Source organism: Martes martes, assembly GCF_963455335.1.
Source record: "Martes martes genome assembly, chromosome: X".
NCBI lineage: Eukaryota > Metazoa > Chordata > Mammalia > Carnivora > Mustelidae > Martes > Martes martes.
Window position 1 is genome coordinate 96,581,472 of NC_137897.1, and position 17,421 is coordinate 96,598,892.

At 39.3% G+C, this 17,421-nt stretch overlaps 1 protein-coding gene across 3 annotated transcripts in view; it reads right to left on the reverse strand.

Annotated features, from left to right (window-relative positions):
• Positions 1 to 17,421, reverse strand: part of TENM1 (teneurin transmembrane protein 1) — a gene marked incomplete at both ends in the record, with an annotated part of 555,572 nt that overhangs the window by 333,953 nt on the left and 204,198 nt on the right. For all 3 annotated transcript variants that reach the window (XM_080831205.1, XM_080831204.1, XM_080831203.1), the window contains one exon: positions 10,166 to 10,406. In XM_080831205.1, the coding sequence (XP_080687331.1) occupies positions 10,166 to 10,406 (241 nt within the window). The remainder of the gene's footprint in view (positions 1 to 10,165; positions 10,407 to 17,421) is intronic.

Genomic DNA, 17,421 nt, shown 5'->3' on the forward strand with positions numbered 1-17,421 from the left:
TTAAAAAAACCTTAATTTTGGTTTGCTGCACTCACATATTTCACCAACCAACTCATTTTTTAAAAAATTCCCTAAAACATCTGTTTAGATTCACATTTGAATTGCTAAAAAATGTCTCCATATTAACACCAGATTTCATCTCACCTATGGTGAAATTTCCTTTCCTTATAAAATGAAACACATTATGTTTGCCTATGGCTTATACTTTGAAAGTGAAACTGAAAATATTCAAATCAAAAACATTTTTAAAAAATAATACCACCACCAAAGTGACTAGAGACTGTATCACGATAATCTCCAAAATACTGCTCTTCACTGCCTTAGCACAATAGACTATTATAGATCTATTTTTACTCTCCCTATGTAAAATATATTTTTAAGGCTACAGAATTCTCCTTCATGTAAATTCAACATATTCCACATCCATCATTTGGTGTAGGTTGAAAAGCTTGGTTGATTCCTGCTCATCTGTAGTAAACAGGATTTATAGGGCATAGATTAGTTCTACGAAGTCTTTTCCCGTCTTAAAAAGAATCTTTAAATCTGTGGCTGAAGATAGATTTTGCTAACCCCAGTGCTGTTAAAGGATTAAAGCATGAGATATTGTTAGATCTAAGCACTGAATATGTACATTCTGAGCTTTTTTTCTTTAGTCATTATTGAAAGAAAAAATTATGTCTCTAAATCTACTTTTCCATGGCAAATGTACTAAAGAAAAAAATCTTACTTATAAATGTTAGGTATATTTTAGCAGTACTATGTAACAAAGAAATATAACTACCACTGGAGAACTTACATTTATGGGTTAATATTTAAGGAGGATTACTCCATAGATACTTAAATCACTGCCATCACTATTAATGAATATTTCTTCTTATTTCCCCAAGATAGACACTAGCTCTAAAAGTCTGGTCACAAACATGGGTCATATAGATTTCATTTCTTTCCATTCTTTGCCAACATCTCCTCCATCAATGGCCCTGACTCTTCTTTTGTAAAAATAACCCTGTTGACTGTCACACTGGCCTAAAGCCAGCAAGGGCAGTTAGCCTCATACCAAGCTACAGACATCTGTCAGAATACACTAACAGTCAATGAAAATAGCTGCTACCCCCTCTTCTGGCCAGACATGACTCCTCCACACAATTCTGATTTGTCTTTGTGAGTTGAAGCAGTTATGTTAATATCAAATCCACGTTCTCAATAGTATTAAATATCACAGCAAAATCTTTTAGTAAGACTCATTATGGTGAGTAGATCATGGTTAATGTCCATCATCATCTCTTAGGGCTGGTCCAAGTAAAGGTCTAGAGCCAACACTTGGCCAAAAATTCCCCACGAGTAAGAGTATCAAGTAAAGTTTGAGTTAGGAGTTTGAATTGTGGAGTAGCAAAGAGAATAAATAAGAGAAACTAAAAATGGCCATAGTCTCATTTCAAAGTAAATCCGGATGAAGAGGTCAAGAAGCTAAGAGAACTGTCCCAGTTTTCTGTGGGGAATGGGTTATGTTTGAGTTCCTGATAGAAATGAGTACTACTCCATTTAACCTTGTGTTAAAGGCAGAGCAATCTACTCACATACAAAGTGTGTGGACAGAATTGAGAAACCAACACAGAAAGGAAAGTGGTTCAGTCAGGATTCTGAGAAGCTTGAATGGAACAAAAGCCAGTACCAATGGAATGGAGAAAGGAGGAATATGACACAGAGGAATAACAGAAAGAGGGAGGAAACTAAAATGAGGGCAAATCACATGAGAGGTCTAAAATAATCCTGTAACAACCATATGAAAATGAGTGTTATTAACCCAGTTTCCAGGTCAGGAAACTAAGGTTCAGAAAGATGCAATAATTTGCCCAAATATAGACAGTTAATAAGGAGCAGAACTGAAACTCAAACCCACGTTTTTTTGGCTTCTACAATCAAAACTCTTAACCACTCTTCCAACTTTCATGAAGAAGGTATAACATTGTACCACTAAAAGTATAGAACAGTTTTGGGATTGAGGCTCATCCCACAGGCAGGGGAAGAGAGGCCTTCTGGAGAAGAATCAGAATAAAAGGATCTGCAAACTGAAGTATATCCAAGGATGAGTCTCTGGACAAGAAAGGAGAATATGGCAATTTAACAGCAGGAGTTTCAGAATGAAATTTTGATTTCTGGATCATAGCTTAAAAATTATGGACTTTGGTTTCAGAATGATGATCTCTTATTAGTATTAAAGGGAATATATCAGACCAGTATATCTAGACCAGACAACCTAGTAAGGGGTTTAAATGGCAAATGGAAGGGCACCTTGGTGGCTCAGTCAGTTAACCATCTGCCTCATGATTTTGGCTCAGGTCAAGATGTCAGGGTTTTGGGATGGAGTCCTGCATTAGGCACTGCCCTCTGCCCCTCCCCCCTTTTGCACTCAGGCACACATTCTCTCTCTCTCAAATAAATAATTAAATCTTAAAAAAAAATGGGGACACCTGGATGGCTCAGTAGTTTAAGCATCCGCCTTCGGCTCAGGTCGTGATCCCGGGGACCTGGGATCAAGTCCCACGTCGGGCTTCCTGCTCGGCAGGGAGTCTGCTTCTCTCTCTGCCCCTTGCCCAACTCGTGCACGAGCTCTCTCTCTCTCTCTGTCTCTTTTGTTCTCTCTCTCAAATAAATAAATAAAATTTTAAAAAAATATTTTAAAAAATAAATAAATAGCAAATGGAGGAAGACGGAGGGAAAGAATAGAAAGGATAATGCCTTAATATTACTAAAATGGATAACTGGTCACTATGCATGCCTTTGAGTGTAATACTCTTCCCAGAATGCCTTTTCCTCCATTTTTCACCTACTGCTGCCTCGTGATTTTATTATTAATTATATTTATTAGTAGTAATAAATTATTTTCAGGCCATTTTCTCAGGAAAATTTCTACTTTCCCATTTCCCTATCTCAACAATTCCTTAGGGTTAGATCTACCACCTCCAACTGTCATGACCCTGAATTCTTGTCTTTGCCAGCATGTCAGTCCCAGGCTTTTATATAAAAAATACTGTTTACTGTATACTTTCTATGTGCCCAGCTCTGAGCAGACATTTTACAGGGATTATCCTATTCGGTTCTTAAAACAACCACACAAGGGAGGATCTGCCATTTTCTCCACATAACAGATGGGGAATCGAGGCCCATGGAAGTTAAGTAATGTGTCCCAAATCACAACTAAATTATTAAGTAGCTTAGTCCAGTGTTATTTGAACATGTACACTTACACACATCACCCAGACTCTCTATCTCCATCTTGGCAATGTGTGCATCTTTCCTGGTTGTGAAAGACGCTCCTCTCACCCCACCACAAAAAAGATAAGGCTTAGAGGAGGATCTGGAAAGGCTGATTTCTGAGTAAGGGAGGGCTCAGGGCAGGACATAATTCTGAATATACTGGGTAGTGGGAGAATTATTTCTATGAATGACACAAGGCAGGTAACAATCTGAAGCTGTTCTGAAGATTTATCATAGGGCAGTCTTACAAAGCCTCACGGACATGTGCCATCACAACCTAAGGGAGGGAATGGTTCTAATGATTGGAATTTGGTAGTTGCTATAAATTGAGTGTATCCCCCCAAAATGCACATGTTGAAATCTAATCTGCAGTGTGTTGATATTTGGAGGTGGAGCCTTTAGGACGAGATTAGGTCATGAGGGTAGAGAGCTCCCAAATTGGACCTTATGAGTGGAAAACTCCAGAGAGCTCCCTTGCCTTTTCTGCCATGTGAAGATACAGAGAGAAGACAGCAGTCTATGAAATAGGAATTCAGATGCCAGATTTGCCTTGATCTCAGAGTTCCCAGCCTCCAGAACTGTGAGAAATAAATGTCTGCTCTTTAAAAATCCCAGTCTATAGCGTTTTTGTTACAGCAGCCCAGTTGGACTAAGACAGTGGCAAAAGAGTATGTGCTATTTAAAAGCATACTAAGAGAGGAAGTGAAATGATGTTGTGTTTACCTGGGGAAAGCATGAACATAAGGGTAGAAACATCTTTAATTAGATGAAAACAAAAATAGGAACAAAAGTAGAGTTTCTTGTGTATTACTGTCGGTATTATTATTTTAACATTTACCAAGTGCTTACTATGTGCCTGTCTGCTCTAAATACATTGTAGATATTAACTCCTTTAATCCTCACAACAGCCTTATGAAAATGTTGCTACTATCATCCTTATTTTCCAGATGAGAAGACTGAGGTAGTGTTAACACAGTATGCCCAAGTTCATAACAGCTAATAGATGGTGGATCAGGCTCCAAAAAGCCACTTGCCCAGGTGGAGGAAATGGATGCTCATTTCCAACACAGACCACAAAAGTGTCCTAAGAGTAAAGAGTAGTGAACATGAGTGATTTCAACTCCAAAGACAACTGCTAGATGTATCACTTAACTAAAGGCAAATATGTGACAGGTCCTCAACCTCCTTTGCTGAAAACTCTACCTCCGAGAAGGTAGAGAAAGTAAGACTTGCTTCCCTCACTGACTGGAGAAGAGAAACTGGTGATTTAAGGTGATGGGAACCTTTTGTGGAAGCAACCAATGTAGCTTAGAGTCGAAAAGTATATTATGAAGCAAAATCCTAGACTTTAGGAAAACCGTTCTCTAAAGTGAACACAGTGTGATTCTATGCCCTGAGACATTTAAAAAACAAGAAGATGGATTAAGAGTTGGAAAGGTTTGTTGCCTATTGAAACCAGTATGCCCACACGGGGTGCTCTCTATTCAGTTTAGATTTCTAAAGAACATGGACAAACAAAAGGAAGAGATGAACAATCAAGGATAAATAAATATAAGAGGGTGTGATGAAAATAATGCGAAGAAGGTTTCTACCCCAAATTAGCCTGAAACTTGAAAAAAAACCTGCTGAAGACAACATAAAGTTGTTGTTGTTGTTTTTTAGATATAGGTTTAGAATAAGAAGATCATGGATAGATGTACAACTCTTGCAATCCTATTGGATGACCGTGATCAGGGAGGCCTTCTCAATGACTCACTTTCCTTGTGGAAAAGAATGATCAGAGACTTAAAAGGGTAAAGTAAACATCTGTAACCATAAACTGAAGCCTAAGATAGTCAATGCATTTATAAGAAGGCACTCAACTGTTCTAAATGAATTAAAATTCCATCCCAGAGTGGTGACAAGTCTTGCAGATTTTATTGCCTTGTCATAGTTGCTAAAGTTTCAGGTGTGGTGTGGGTGATATGTGTCAGAAGACTGGATACAGCATGCTGGCTTTGGTTTTTAAAAGAAACGGGAAGTACATGGGATCCTTAAACTAGATCAAGGGATATGATGTTGACTGAGTGCACAATTCTAGAACACGTTTTTAATAGGATGATTTGCAAGCACTTTTTAAAAAGATAGTAACCATGAGCAGGCAGCACAAATTCTCTAAGAACAAGTCATATTAAACAAATCTCATTTCACTTTTATTTTTACATGGCTCTTGGACTGGCAGATCAGTAAAAATGTAGGCATACTGTATCTGGATATCAACAAGGCATTTGACAAGGTCTTTGATGATATGCCTATAAACAAGATGGAGAAATGTGGGTCGTATCCTAGTAAAAGAATGTTGCCTAATGGATAAGTGTCAACCCCTAGGAAGGACTCCAGTGGCGTGTCACAGAGCTCCCACCTTGATCTTGTCCTACATAACATTTTTTAAAGATTTTATTTATTTGAGAGAGAGTGAGAGAGAGCACAAGCAGGGGTAGGAGCAGAGGGAAAGGGAGAAGCAGACTCCCCGCTGAGCAGGGAGCCCAACACGGGGCTTGATTCTAGGACCCTGACACCATGACCTGAGCTGAAGGCAGACGCCCAACTGACTGAGCCACCCAGGTGCCCATTACATAACATTTTTATTAATGACTTACATAGAAATGAGGAGAGCAAACCTAATAAAAGTACAGATGACGCAGTTATGGGATCAACACAATGCAAATACTTTGTAGGGCAGAATTAGAATTCAACTATACCTCCATGGACTAACAAGGTGAAATCAAATTAAGCCAAATCAAGGCTCTAAACATATTTCTACCTGCACCCCCCATCTCAAACATACAGCTAAAAATCTCCAACTATAAGGGAGCCTGGGTGGCTCAGTCGGTTGAACGTCTGCCTTTGTCTCAGGTCCCAGAGTCCCAGGATCGAGCCCTGTGTTGGGCTCCCAGCTCAGCAGAGAGCCTGCTTCTCCCTCTGCCCCTCACCCAGCTTGTTGCTTTCTCTCTCTCTCATTCTCTCTGTCAAATAAATAAATAAAATCTTTTTAAAAATCTCCAACTATACAATTTTAGAATAAAAGGAAGGTGCCTTAGCCTCAGAACTTTTTAAAAGTTGTAAGAGTTCAATTACTAAGTGTTCTCAATGTATACCAGTAGTGTTATGTAACCAACAAAAAAGCTGATATTGGAGTAGACAGCATTAACGGAAATATTTAGTCAGAACAAAGGGCACAGAGTGCCTGGGTGGCTCAGTTGGTCGAGCATCTGCCTGTGGCTCAGGTCATGATCTTGGGGTCCTGGGATCGAGTCCCGCATTGGACTCCCCGCTTAGCGGGGAGTCTGCTTCTCCTTCCCCCTCTGCCCTGCCCCCCCAATTGTGCTCTCTCTCCTGCTCATTCTCTCTCTCTCAAATAAACCAATAAAATCCTTTTTTTAGGGGCTCCTGTGTGGCTCAGTGGGGTAAAGCCTCTGCCTTCAGCTCGGGTCATGATCTCAGGGTCCTGGGATCGAGCCCCATGTCGGGCTCTCTGCTCGGCGGGGAGCCTGCTTCCCTTCGTCTCTCTCTGCCTGCCTTTCTGCCTGCTTGTGATCTCTGTCTGTCAAACGAATAAATAAAATATTTTAAAAAACCTTTTTTTTACAAAAAAGAACAAAGGACGCAACCAACTGTCAGTCACAGCACAAATTTTGGAATGAGTCAATTACAGTGATTGCTGAGAGTTTCATCTAAATGTACATCAGCTCTGCTCCCAGCCCTTGCTCAAGGGGCAGCTAGAGGTGGCCGTGCTGTAGTTTTTTTTTTTTTTTTTAAAAGCACGTGACCCTTTCTCTCCCCTTGACTTCACCTGACTGAGAGAATACAGTTAGTTGTCTTCCCTTATCTGAGGGGGTCACATTCCAAAATCCCCAATGGATACCTGAAACGAGGAATAGTAGTGCTAAACCCTATATATACTGTTTTCCTATACATACCTATGATACAGTTTAATTTCTAAATCAGACACAGTAAGAGACTAACAACATATCTGATTGTAAAATAGAACAATTATAACAATTATTATAATAAATGTTATATGAGTATGGTCTCTCTCTTAAGATACCTTCCTGTATTCTCCCTTCTTCTTGTGATACCGTGAGATAATAAAATGCCTATCTGATGAGATAAAATGTGGGAATGACCTAGGCCTTCTGACACAGCATCAGGCTACTACTGACCTTCTGATGCTAAGTCAGAAGGAGGATCATCTGTTTCCAGACCAGAGTTGACCATGGGTTACTGAAATTATAGAACACAAAACTGCCAGCCAATAAGGGGGGACTACTTAATCTTGAAAAGATGTTCTCAGTTATTTGAGGCAACCTAAACAAACTGCTCCCTGCTACCAAGGAGCCTAATAAAACCACCCACTTGCATTCAGCCTTGGGTAGGACACTTTAAGAGAAGTGCAGTCAGCAGTTTAGAACTGTTTTCTAAAGAAAGAGACCAGGATGGAGGATCTGAAACCAGCTGAAAGGGAAACATTTAGGTCAAAGGAGAACAAGATCAGGAGCAGTGAAGGGCTGTCAGGCGTGTGAGGCATTTTACTTATTCTGGGAGACTGGAGAGCTAGATCTGGGAGAAATGGGCAGAATTAAGAGGTGGGAGATTTGGGTTCAATAAGAATCCTCCAATAGTTGCCTGAGATGGGATGGAATGTCTTTGGAATAAATCAATTACCTATATTGGAGCTATTTAAGCAGAGGTTTGTGACTACTTAGTAAGGATAACAGTATTTTTAAAATTTTTATTTTTAATAGAATTTTTAATAAATTTTAATAAAATTACATTTAATAGAATTTTTAATTAAAAGAATTTTTATTTTTTTAATTTTTAAAATAATTTAATAATGACTTAAAAATAAAAAAAATAGTACCTTTGAATTGTATAACGCTTTGCAATGTACGAGGCACTTTCTGCCATACCAGCTTGATCTTCTGCACAACGTGTTGAGACAGGCATTTCTACATTCACTTTTAGAGATGAGGAAGCTGAGGCACATGACTACCTGCCAGCACACCCCCAGAGTTACCTTTTACTGACTCCATGTGAAGCAAACATTTTAAAGGATATATTTGGGAAATCCTATCTCATCAAGCTGATAGGGTTTCTAGGTTTTTAAAACATTTGTCTTTGTGATACTGATTATATTCCCAAATGTACTAAAAAGGTACTCTCTGCACAACCTCACATGAAAACTTATGTTCTTCTCTGCTTCTTATGAAGCTGAGACCAATTAATACATTCCTTACATGGATACAGAAGGTCCGTGGGTGCAGTTTGTACAAACATGCCTAGATGTACACTTCAAATAAGAATAGTTTTCTCTTTTCATTTGCCTGAGACCCATTCCCCATCCTCCTTCCAGATTTCCCGTTATTCAGCTTCTTAGAGGGAAGGAGTGTGTCATGATTTTTTTTCCTTGTCATGATTGCTAGATAACCAGATTGCCCCACTGTTTCCTTAGCTCTCTATCACTAAGCCCTGCAAAGGAATTAAAAGACTGAGTAAATAAATTTTAAAAAGGAGTGAGTAAATCACCAACATTAGCAAAAACTCCTTGAAGATATACATTGTTCTCTGCTTCTCTGACCTCATTCACCTTCCTCTTTCATTAAAAAAAAAAGAAAGAAAGAAAGAAACGATACACAAGCACTATCACTAGTACAGTTCTAATTGGGTTATCTTCACCATCAGAGCTGACTGTTATATTTTCTCTTGGGAGATAACAGAAATATCAGTTTATGAATCTATTTAATCTAATAGTGATGGATGATATAGAGTTTCCTGGATTTGAGCCACAATGCTCTCAGTTTGTTGGTGGTGACATATTCACCCATGCCACAGCTGGCATATAACTTAATCTGCTATGAAAAAAAATAAGCAGGCTCATAATGTGACTTTATTAGTCCTCCCCTTTCCATTCCAATTCCCAGATATTGGGATGGAAATTGATCAAAGTTGACAGCACACATTGCTTATCAAGTGATATATTATACCAATTGTTTACATACAAATGTGTTCAGAAAAAGCTTTGATAGTAGATCTAAATAAGGCATATAGAAGGCAAGGGGAAGTCCTTGAATTTCAAAGATAACAAAATCATACGTTTTATTGGGTAATGTCTTTCTATGTTAATAGAAAGTTGTAATTTTTGATTTAAGAGGGAGTGCCTAGAAATGATGAATAATTTCTCATTTAATCGCCTCTAGTGCTAAAGTCTATTATGACCCAGACACCTAGAACTGTAACTTTAATCCCATGACAAAGATTTAGAGTGAATCTGAAAGCCCAAATATGTGAAGTGCCAGAAAAATAGAGGCAAACTTTTTTGTCAAAAGACCAAACAGCACCCTAGAGGCAGAATCGAGTTTTTAAAAGTACACATGGACCTCCAATCTATGAAGCAAATCCTTTTTAAAAACATTTGAAGGCAACTTACTTTTTGAAAGAATCTTATAATAAAATCCAAATTATCACTGTTCCTCTAATTGTGTTTAGATTTTCCTGTAATGTTGCAGTTTCCTAAAACAAGGGGCGAGCACCTTTTACATGGAAGGAGCATTGGTAGATTAGATAATTGCTTTGTTTCATATGTTTTGGTGGGTGGCTGCCTGTGGGGTGTTTATGCAACTGTGCTTTCATCTTTCCAAGTGAATCTGCTTTGGTCTGTTTCAGTGAGTGTGTTCAAATCTAGATGTGTGCATCTGTGTGTGCTCCTGTGCCTGCAGAGGGGTCTGCCTTCTGCCCAGGCATCTGGGTGTGCCTCTCCGTGTGCATCTGTGTGTCTCTGTAGAAGTCTATGGTGAAATGAATTTCTGCACTAGGTGGGATCATCCTCTGCCAATATTTAAGTTATTGGGATCAATAATAGCTCAAGTACCTGGTCTCCAAGGGTATGTTGCTATTCAAGACCCAGCTGTTATGCAGATGAACCGAATCCTGTGTACTGGTTGGGGGAGGTGGAGCAGCTGGGCTGGGCTGGCTGCGGGTAGTCATTGATCTCCTCTGAAGAGAGTCGGCTGCAGGGGGTGGCTTCCTGGCACAGGTGCACGCATGCGGAGGAGGCGGCGGCGGCGGGAGGGGTCTGAAGGTGAACTGGTTGTGTGGGCTGTTCTGCATGTCTAAAGAGGAGAGAAGAAAAACACCAAATAGAGACTTACTCTCCCACTTGGCAGTCAGGAAAACACAGCTTGTCAGACTGAGGATTTCAGAAGAATATAACCTGTGGGGTGGGGGCCGAGTCTTAAGTTCAGTCTATCTGTAAAAATGTCACTTAACTTACAAAAACACGTGCAGCACGCTTATGAAATGTAAAACATTCACAGTTGCATTTACATGCAAATTCTTCAGGGCTATAGCAGCTAAAAAGTAAATGAGGCTGCCTCACACAATTTGTCATAGTTTCTGCTACCGAACAAATAAATCATCAAGAAGACACTAAGTTACAGAACAGAAGTGAGCCGGTTTCCATCAGTTGCAAAAGTCTCACTTCAAAAAATACCAGTGAAAGGCACAAATTTGTTGCAAGAGAAATCGTTCGACCCTCGAAATAAAAGTATAAGGCCACCTTCTGGCTTACCTCAGGAAAGGATGCTAGCCTGCCTACGCAGGAGCAAATCCCTATTTCAGAAAAAAAGCTCAGCTCCTTGAATGTGGAACTCAACTGCCTGAAACTCACCTCCTCGCCAGCACCCATCCCCCCGCCCCCAACTAAGAGTGCTACTTGTTAGAGGTAGGCTAAAAGGAGTTTGTTCAGGTTATTATATGTATTTCCATGGCCATGCAGCACACAGTCTGCTCCCCTCCCCCACCTGCCACACCTTTCTAGGAGTTCTGCCATATTAGCTGCAGCTTTGGCAGAAGGGAAACCATTTTTTTTTCTCTGCCTGTTTGCAGTGGGGGCAGCCTGGGACAGCGGTCCTCAGACTTCTGTTGTTGCTATTGTTTGGTATTTTTCCACTGTTTTCCTGGCAGGCACATGTATAGACAGCGAGTTAGAATTTGGCCCATGAGAAATGCCCCAATTAAACCCCTTTGAAAAGGAATCACTATTGTAGCTGATAGCCACCTCTTTTCTACAGGAGAAACATAATAGATGTCAAGTGATCTCTTGTAACACCAGCACGTTCTGGATAAACTTTGTAGACAGCATGGCTTTGTCCCACCTCCCAAATGACTGAGAGTTGAAAAGCAGAAAAATGCCAGAGGCTTTCCATGCCTAGCAAAAGGGCTCAGCTGGTTTGTGCTGAGACTCACTTTGCAGTGGCTGATCACAGGGAAAAAATAACTTCTTTCCATCCTTTTACCTCAAACTTGAATTTCGAAGACACTGGCATGGTTTTTATATTTTAAAATAATACTGGTGCCCCAAGAGCATGACAAATTCTTGGCTATGTTTTCTACTTTAAATAAACTTGCTATATGAAAAAGGAAAATGTACAAAAGATAGATAGGGAAAGGAGTAGTGATCATTCATTTTAATATAAAATATCCCTTTAGATAGTCCGCTACCCTTGGCTATTTAAAAGGAACTAAAATGCTTCATGAATTTTCAAAATCAACCCCATTATTCCAGGCCCAGCCCAAATCCCATATCCACTAAAAATATCATCACAAGCACTTAACATCTCATTAATTTTTTTAAACCTCTGGGCTCATATTCATAACCATAACTAGAAGTATGCTTTCCATCTTTAGACTCAGAAAAGCATTAAATGCTGGAACCCCAAAGACCTTGAAGATCCTTTAGTTTTGCAGATGAGAAAACTGATGTCCAGAGAACAGCTTGTCCAGGGACACTTGGCATGGCCAAAACTAGAACCCGCGTCTCCTGACTCTCTGGCCAATGCTCCACTCACTACATGTAGACCTTTGTCATACAAGCTCTCTTTACCCCCTTAAGCTTTAGAGACACAGAATCCTCCATATCTGCTGGATTTTTCACTTAAGACATACCACCTTCCATTGTGGTTATTTGTTTATATGTCTGTTTCCCTCCTTAGATCTTATCTCCTTAAGCGCCGAAAAGGAAGGTGGTTTGGTGTAATAGTATGTGGTGCAGCATCATGGAAAGAGCGTAGAATTTGGGGCTACGGCAAACCTGGGTTTGAGTTCTGCCTCTGTCATTTAGAAATGTTAACTCCTCATTTGTAAAATGGAGATAATAATCCTTTTTCTTAGCAATTAAATTTAATTCATGTAAAATGTGCTTGGACATAGTATGTCAGTGATTACTTGTTTATTAAATGTAGTAGAAGGATGAAACTTTCAGACTGGAAATGACTATAGGGATCACCTAGTTCAGCTCTCCCTCCTCCTCTCTCCATTTTACAGATGAGGAACCAAGGCTCAGAAAGGTAAAGTGACTTGCTCAAAGTCATTCACCTTGTATGAATTTGTCAGCCTATGTCTGATGATTCCCACCCAGCCCAGCACTTTTTTCCATATGGTATTTTGGAAAATAAGTATGATTGTCTTCTCTGACTTTAACATTTACTATTCTTATCATAACTTTGGCCCCTGGGTTTGCAATATTGTAGTATTCTCTTGTTATCCCATGTTTTTGTCTTATCTACCAAAATTGACTGCATATTTCATAGAGCAAGATCATCTCCTTTTCTTGCATATCATATAAGCACAATGCTAGGTACAGGGTAAGATTCCTAAGAGCTTTTATTTCACTCCCCCATGGGACCTAGAGAACCACTCTCAGTGTCCCTTGAGCTCTTTCATTCTGATGTGGCCTTTGGGTATCTATTTGATAGCTCACAGAGCAGTAGGTTTCCCTCTTCAAGGTCTTAGTGAACTCTCTCCAACGGCCATGGAGAAGGACAATGATACCCCAAAGAAGGTGCTTAAAATCATGTCCCTCCAAGACACGTAAGAGCAGTGGTAACACACTCTATAGACTTGCCATCTAAATCCATGAACTTAATGATGCAAGCAAGGGAAACGAAGGGTGGGAGTCCAGAGGTAGAAGAAGAAAAGGAATCAAGTTTAGGTCTTGGGTCCAGAACACCTCCAAATGACATGTGACATCTATTAGCTTAATCAGTAGGTATTTGTGTCAGTACAGTTGTTCAAAAGATACAAAGTCTCTATTCAGTACAATTGTTCAAAAGAATAATCACTCATTAACATCTGGATTTATTGCTTGCTGGATTTCCTTAAAATCTTTGCAACTCCCTTATTATAAAACATGATAAAAATTCTACTTCATTGAAAAGTACAATCATGGTATTATTATAACATATTATAGCACTTCTGCTACAGGTAGAACTGCTTTGTATAGTTATTTTGATTGTGTGTGTGTGTTGATTTATATCTATTTTATTGTGTATTTTTATTTCCACATTTTAAATATGCAGTGGTTTCCCTACTTGTTAATATTGTCTTTAAAAGCTTTTACAATATTGGATTGTGGAATTGAGTGGAATACATCCAGACCTTAAGCCCTTATGAAATGCAAATGATCTCAGCTTCATTCTTTTTTTCACCTCAGGAAAAAGATGGGGAGTGCACTTGTTCTCTTCCAAATGAAGTAATTTAATCCTTGGGCTCCATGAAATGGGATTTCCCAACATTAAACACTAATGAAAAATACATTAGGGTTCAGTGTCAGGAGCTTTAGAACACCAGTTCCAAGGGGTGAAGAGTCCACATGCACTCAGTTCCAAATGTATCTGGCAGCCATACATTTCTGTGCCCAAGAGAGAGATGCAAGGGAGGGGGGAAGGTGTAGTGATTATGCAAATGTGGATATCTGGACATACTTATAAACCTTTCTGAAAGTAAATTAAGATTTCAGATGGAAAGGTCTAATTCACATAATATACTTGGGTAGGATCCAGTTTCAGGTTTGAGGTCCAAAATAACTTGGTAAGAAAAATCTCCAGGGAAGGAAAATTCCTCCAAATTGTATATCTCAGGCATTTCAGGCGTGGCAAACCTGTTAACAGAAGTATAGGCCTTCAGAAACAACATTCCATTGTCTCCAAAAGGGAAATGGGAAAATAAAGTGGGCAAGCCTAGTTGGGTTTTTTGGGGTTTTTTTGCTTTTTTTTTTCTTTTAAAGATTTTATTTATTTATTTGGCAGACAGAGATCACAAGTAGGCAGAGAGGCAGGCAGAGAGACAGTGGGGGGAGCAACCCAGGCGCCCCTGTTTTGTTGGTTTTTAGCTTGAGCAACTTTTCACCAGAAATTAGAATACTTTTACTCAGAAACACTGTGGGGGAACTTATTGAAGTGTCCATTAGGGTGTTGTGCCACCCCTTATGCTTCATTAACACAGTTCATTGGGCTATAAGGTGATAGTTGCATTCATTTCTAACGTTCATTGCCCTATGCAAAATCATGCGCTGGAAAAGGGTTTATGGGAAAAGGGGTTTGGAGCACAAGACCTGAAGTTTCCTTGTGAAAGTGGATGTCAGATGGGTTGCAACTTACAAGTTACTGTGGAGTGATGGAAGGAAGGTTGTCTGAGTCACACAGAAAGACCTAACCCCAGCTGTGGATGGGCAAAGGTCCTAACACAACGCGGTGAACTAAGACAACAGGTGGATGTTTCAGGTATATGCACGTGTGCATTTTGTATATTCCTACATGGTTCGTTCTGCTGGGTGAAGTTTTCTGCCTTCCCCTAGTATTTTTAACAGATGGAATCACACATATGCAGACACGAAATTTGTCTTATGTTCAAATTTTTCTCAAAGATACCAATAGCATGAGAACAAATTAATGTTTTCAAAACAAGTGTTGTAGCAGAACTAACTGTACATGAAAATAATTTTCTGTAAGTGTTAAAAATAAATACTGTCATTAATATGGCAATGCCAAATGGATAATTCTTTTCTGAAAAATGTGACCAAAGTAGACACACCAGATCCCTGTTAACCAATCAAGCTTTTCTGTACTGATATTAGGACAATAACCTTCAAAATGTGTTTTTTTCCTCCCCAAAGTTACTATGCAGCATATGTTACCAAGAGGAGCACATACATTCTTTTTTTTTTAAAGATTTTATTTATTTATTTGACAGACAGAGGTCACAAGTAGGCAGAGAGGCAGGCAGAGAGAGAGGGGGAAGCAGGCTCCCCGCTGAGCAGAGAGCCCTATGCGGGGCTCGATCCCAGGACCCTGAGATCATGACCTGAGCCAAACGCAGAGGCTCAACCCACTGAGCCACCCAGGCGCCCCGAGCACATACATTCTCAAAGGTAAAGAACAAGGTCACAGGCAGTCAGAAAACATGTCTGCCCTTCTTGGCCTTCAGTCTGTGTTTCATTATCACTGGCCAAAGAGAAGATGGAGGGACACTACCTCGTCTGCAGCTCCAGAATCGAAAGATTCCTGAAAACCGAGTTTTTCTTTCTCATTCATTTGGTAGCAAAACTTGATCTCAACTGAAATAAAGGTATTTATGGTCTTTATTTCATTTAGAGAATTTTTATACATTTAGTTGCAGAAATATTGATGTATTATTAAAGGCTGCTGGGAGTTACATAACATATAATATATGCATGGCATTACCTGTGTAAAATCTGAAAAATTCTGAATTTTGAAACAAAAGGACCCCAAAGATTTTTGATGAAGGATTATGGGCCTGTATTAGTATTTAACCGCCTCTCTGAACTCTTATGAGGTAACATTAATTAATGCTTATGAAGGCCTTGGTAATCTACATGAGCAAGGAACATCAGGGCACCAAGGGTTATTGCCATAACTACTTGTGTCAAGTCTCTTGAGGCCAATTATAAGCCTTTGGTTCCCTGGGTTGCTTTTCTAAGCTGTTCACCCTCCTAGGCAGAAGAAGAAATAAAAAGGAAATGGTTTAAAATAAAGAGGAGAGGTCTATTATTAATATTAACTATTACTACTAATTCTAAGTGTATATTACTACTTTTTACTACTTTACTTGCCACAAGGAGCTTTCACAACCTGTGAGGAGGTGGTTTATAAATTCGCATGTTATGGCTAATATCCATTAACTTGATAGTGCCTGGTGATCACCAAATTAGTCTTAAGTGTATCTGGCTGTGGATGTTTCTGTTCTCCACCTTATAATTATTATTAGAGGCTCAAAGAATATGAAGGTAAGAAAATTGGTTTTCAGAAGAAAATTGAGTAAACAGGTACACCTTATCACTTCCCTGGCTCAAATAATACAGCTTTAATATTAATGTACCCTCAGCCTTCAATAAAAGCAGATTCATTAGTTAAATAAACCATTAGATTGAGAACGGAAATAAAGTCTATTAAATAGCTAATGTTTAATAGATATTTGTGTGTATGTATGGGCATGTGTATAAGCGAGACAGACAAGAGAAAGAGGCAGCAGGAGAGAGAAACAGAGAATTGGCATTTAAAGCACATGACTACAGGAGAAGAGTCACAGAAGATCTGGGGGGAAGGTCAACAATAAATAATGTTTTCCAGTTTACATGGTTTCAGTCTGGTTCTAGATGACTGCACTATGCATGGTTCCAGGGCCCTGCGATGCTGCATACTATCTTTGAGACTGTGAAGTATATCCTTTGAGGACTTCGAATGGTTCTCTTACCAAGATAGCAAGTAAGAGAGTATGCTCTATTAATTTTTGTCAGTTAGGTTGATCTTTGGTACAAACACTGAAAATAAAGGTCAACATTGAAGCACCTACACTCCTTTGACATGTTTATGCTGAAACTTGTATTTACACTTCAGTCTCTCCATAAACTGTTGCTTATCTTCAAAGGATGTGTTGGTCTACCTCCAGCAAGTTTGAGCTTCCTATTTTCCAGGTCTCATTAATTTCTTTTCCTATTCTCCTGCGTATTGTACAAGCATACACATTTCCCAACCCATTTCTCCCTGTTACAGGGGGAATCCAACTGTGCTGTGCACTGTATTGGCTTTACATAGCGCAATTAGCCAATCTTACGAATAATAGTCAATACTCCTGCCAATAAGTGGCTGGTTTGTTAACTCAATCAACTCTCTGACACAGATTAAGACAAACAAACTAGGACTTCACAATCAAGAAAAAAAAAAAAAAGACAGGACTGTGGCTAAATGTTGTTTTCCTTAAATTATTGAAGTAAATGTTCAAACTACCTAATTTTCTTGGTTGTGAAAATACAGGATGGATACATCCTTG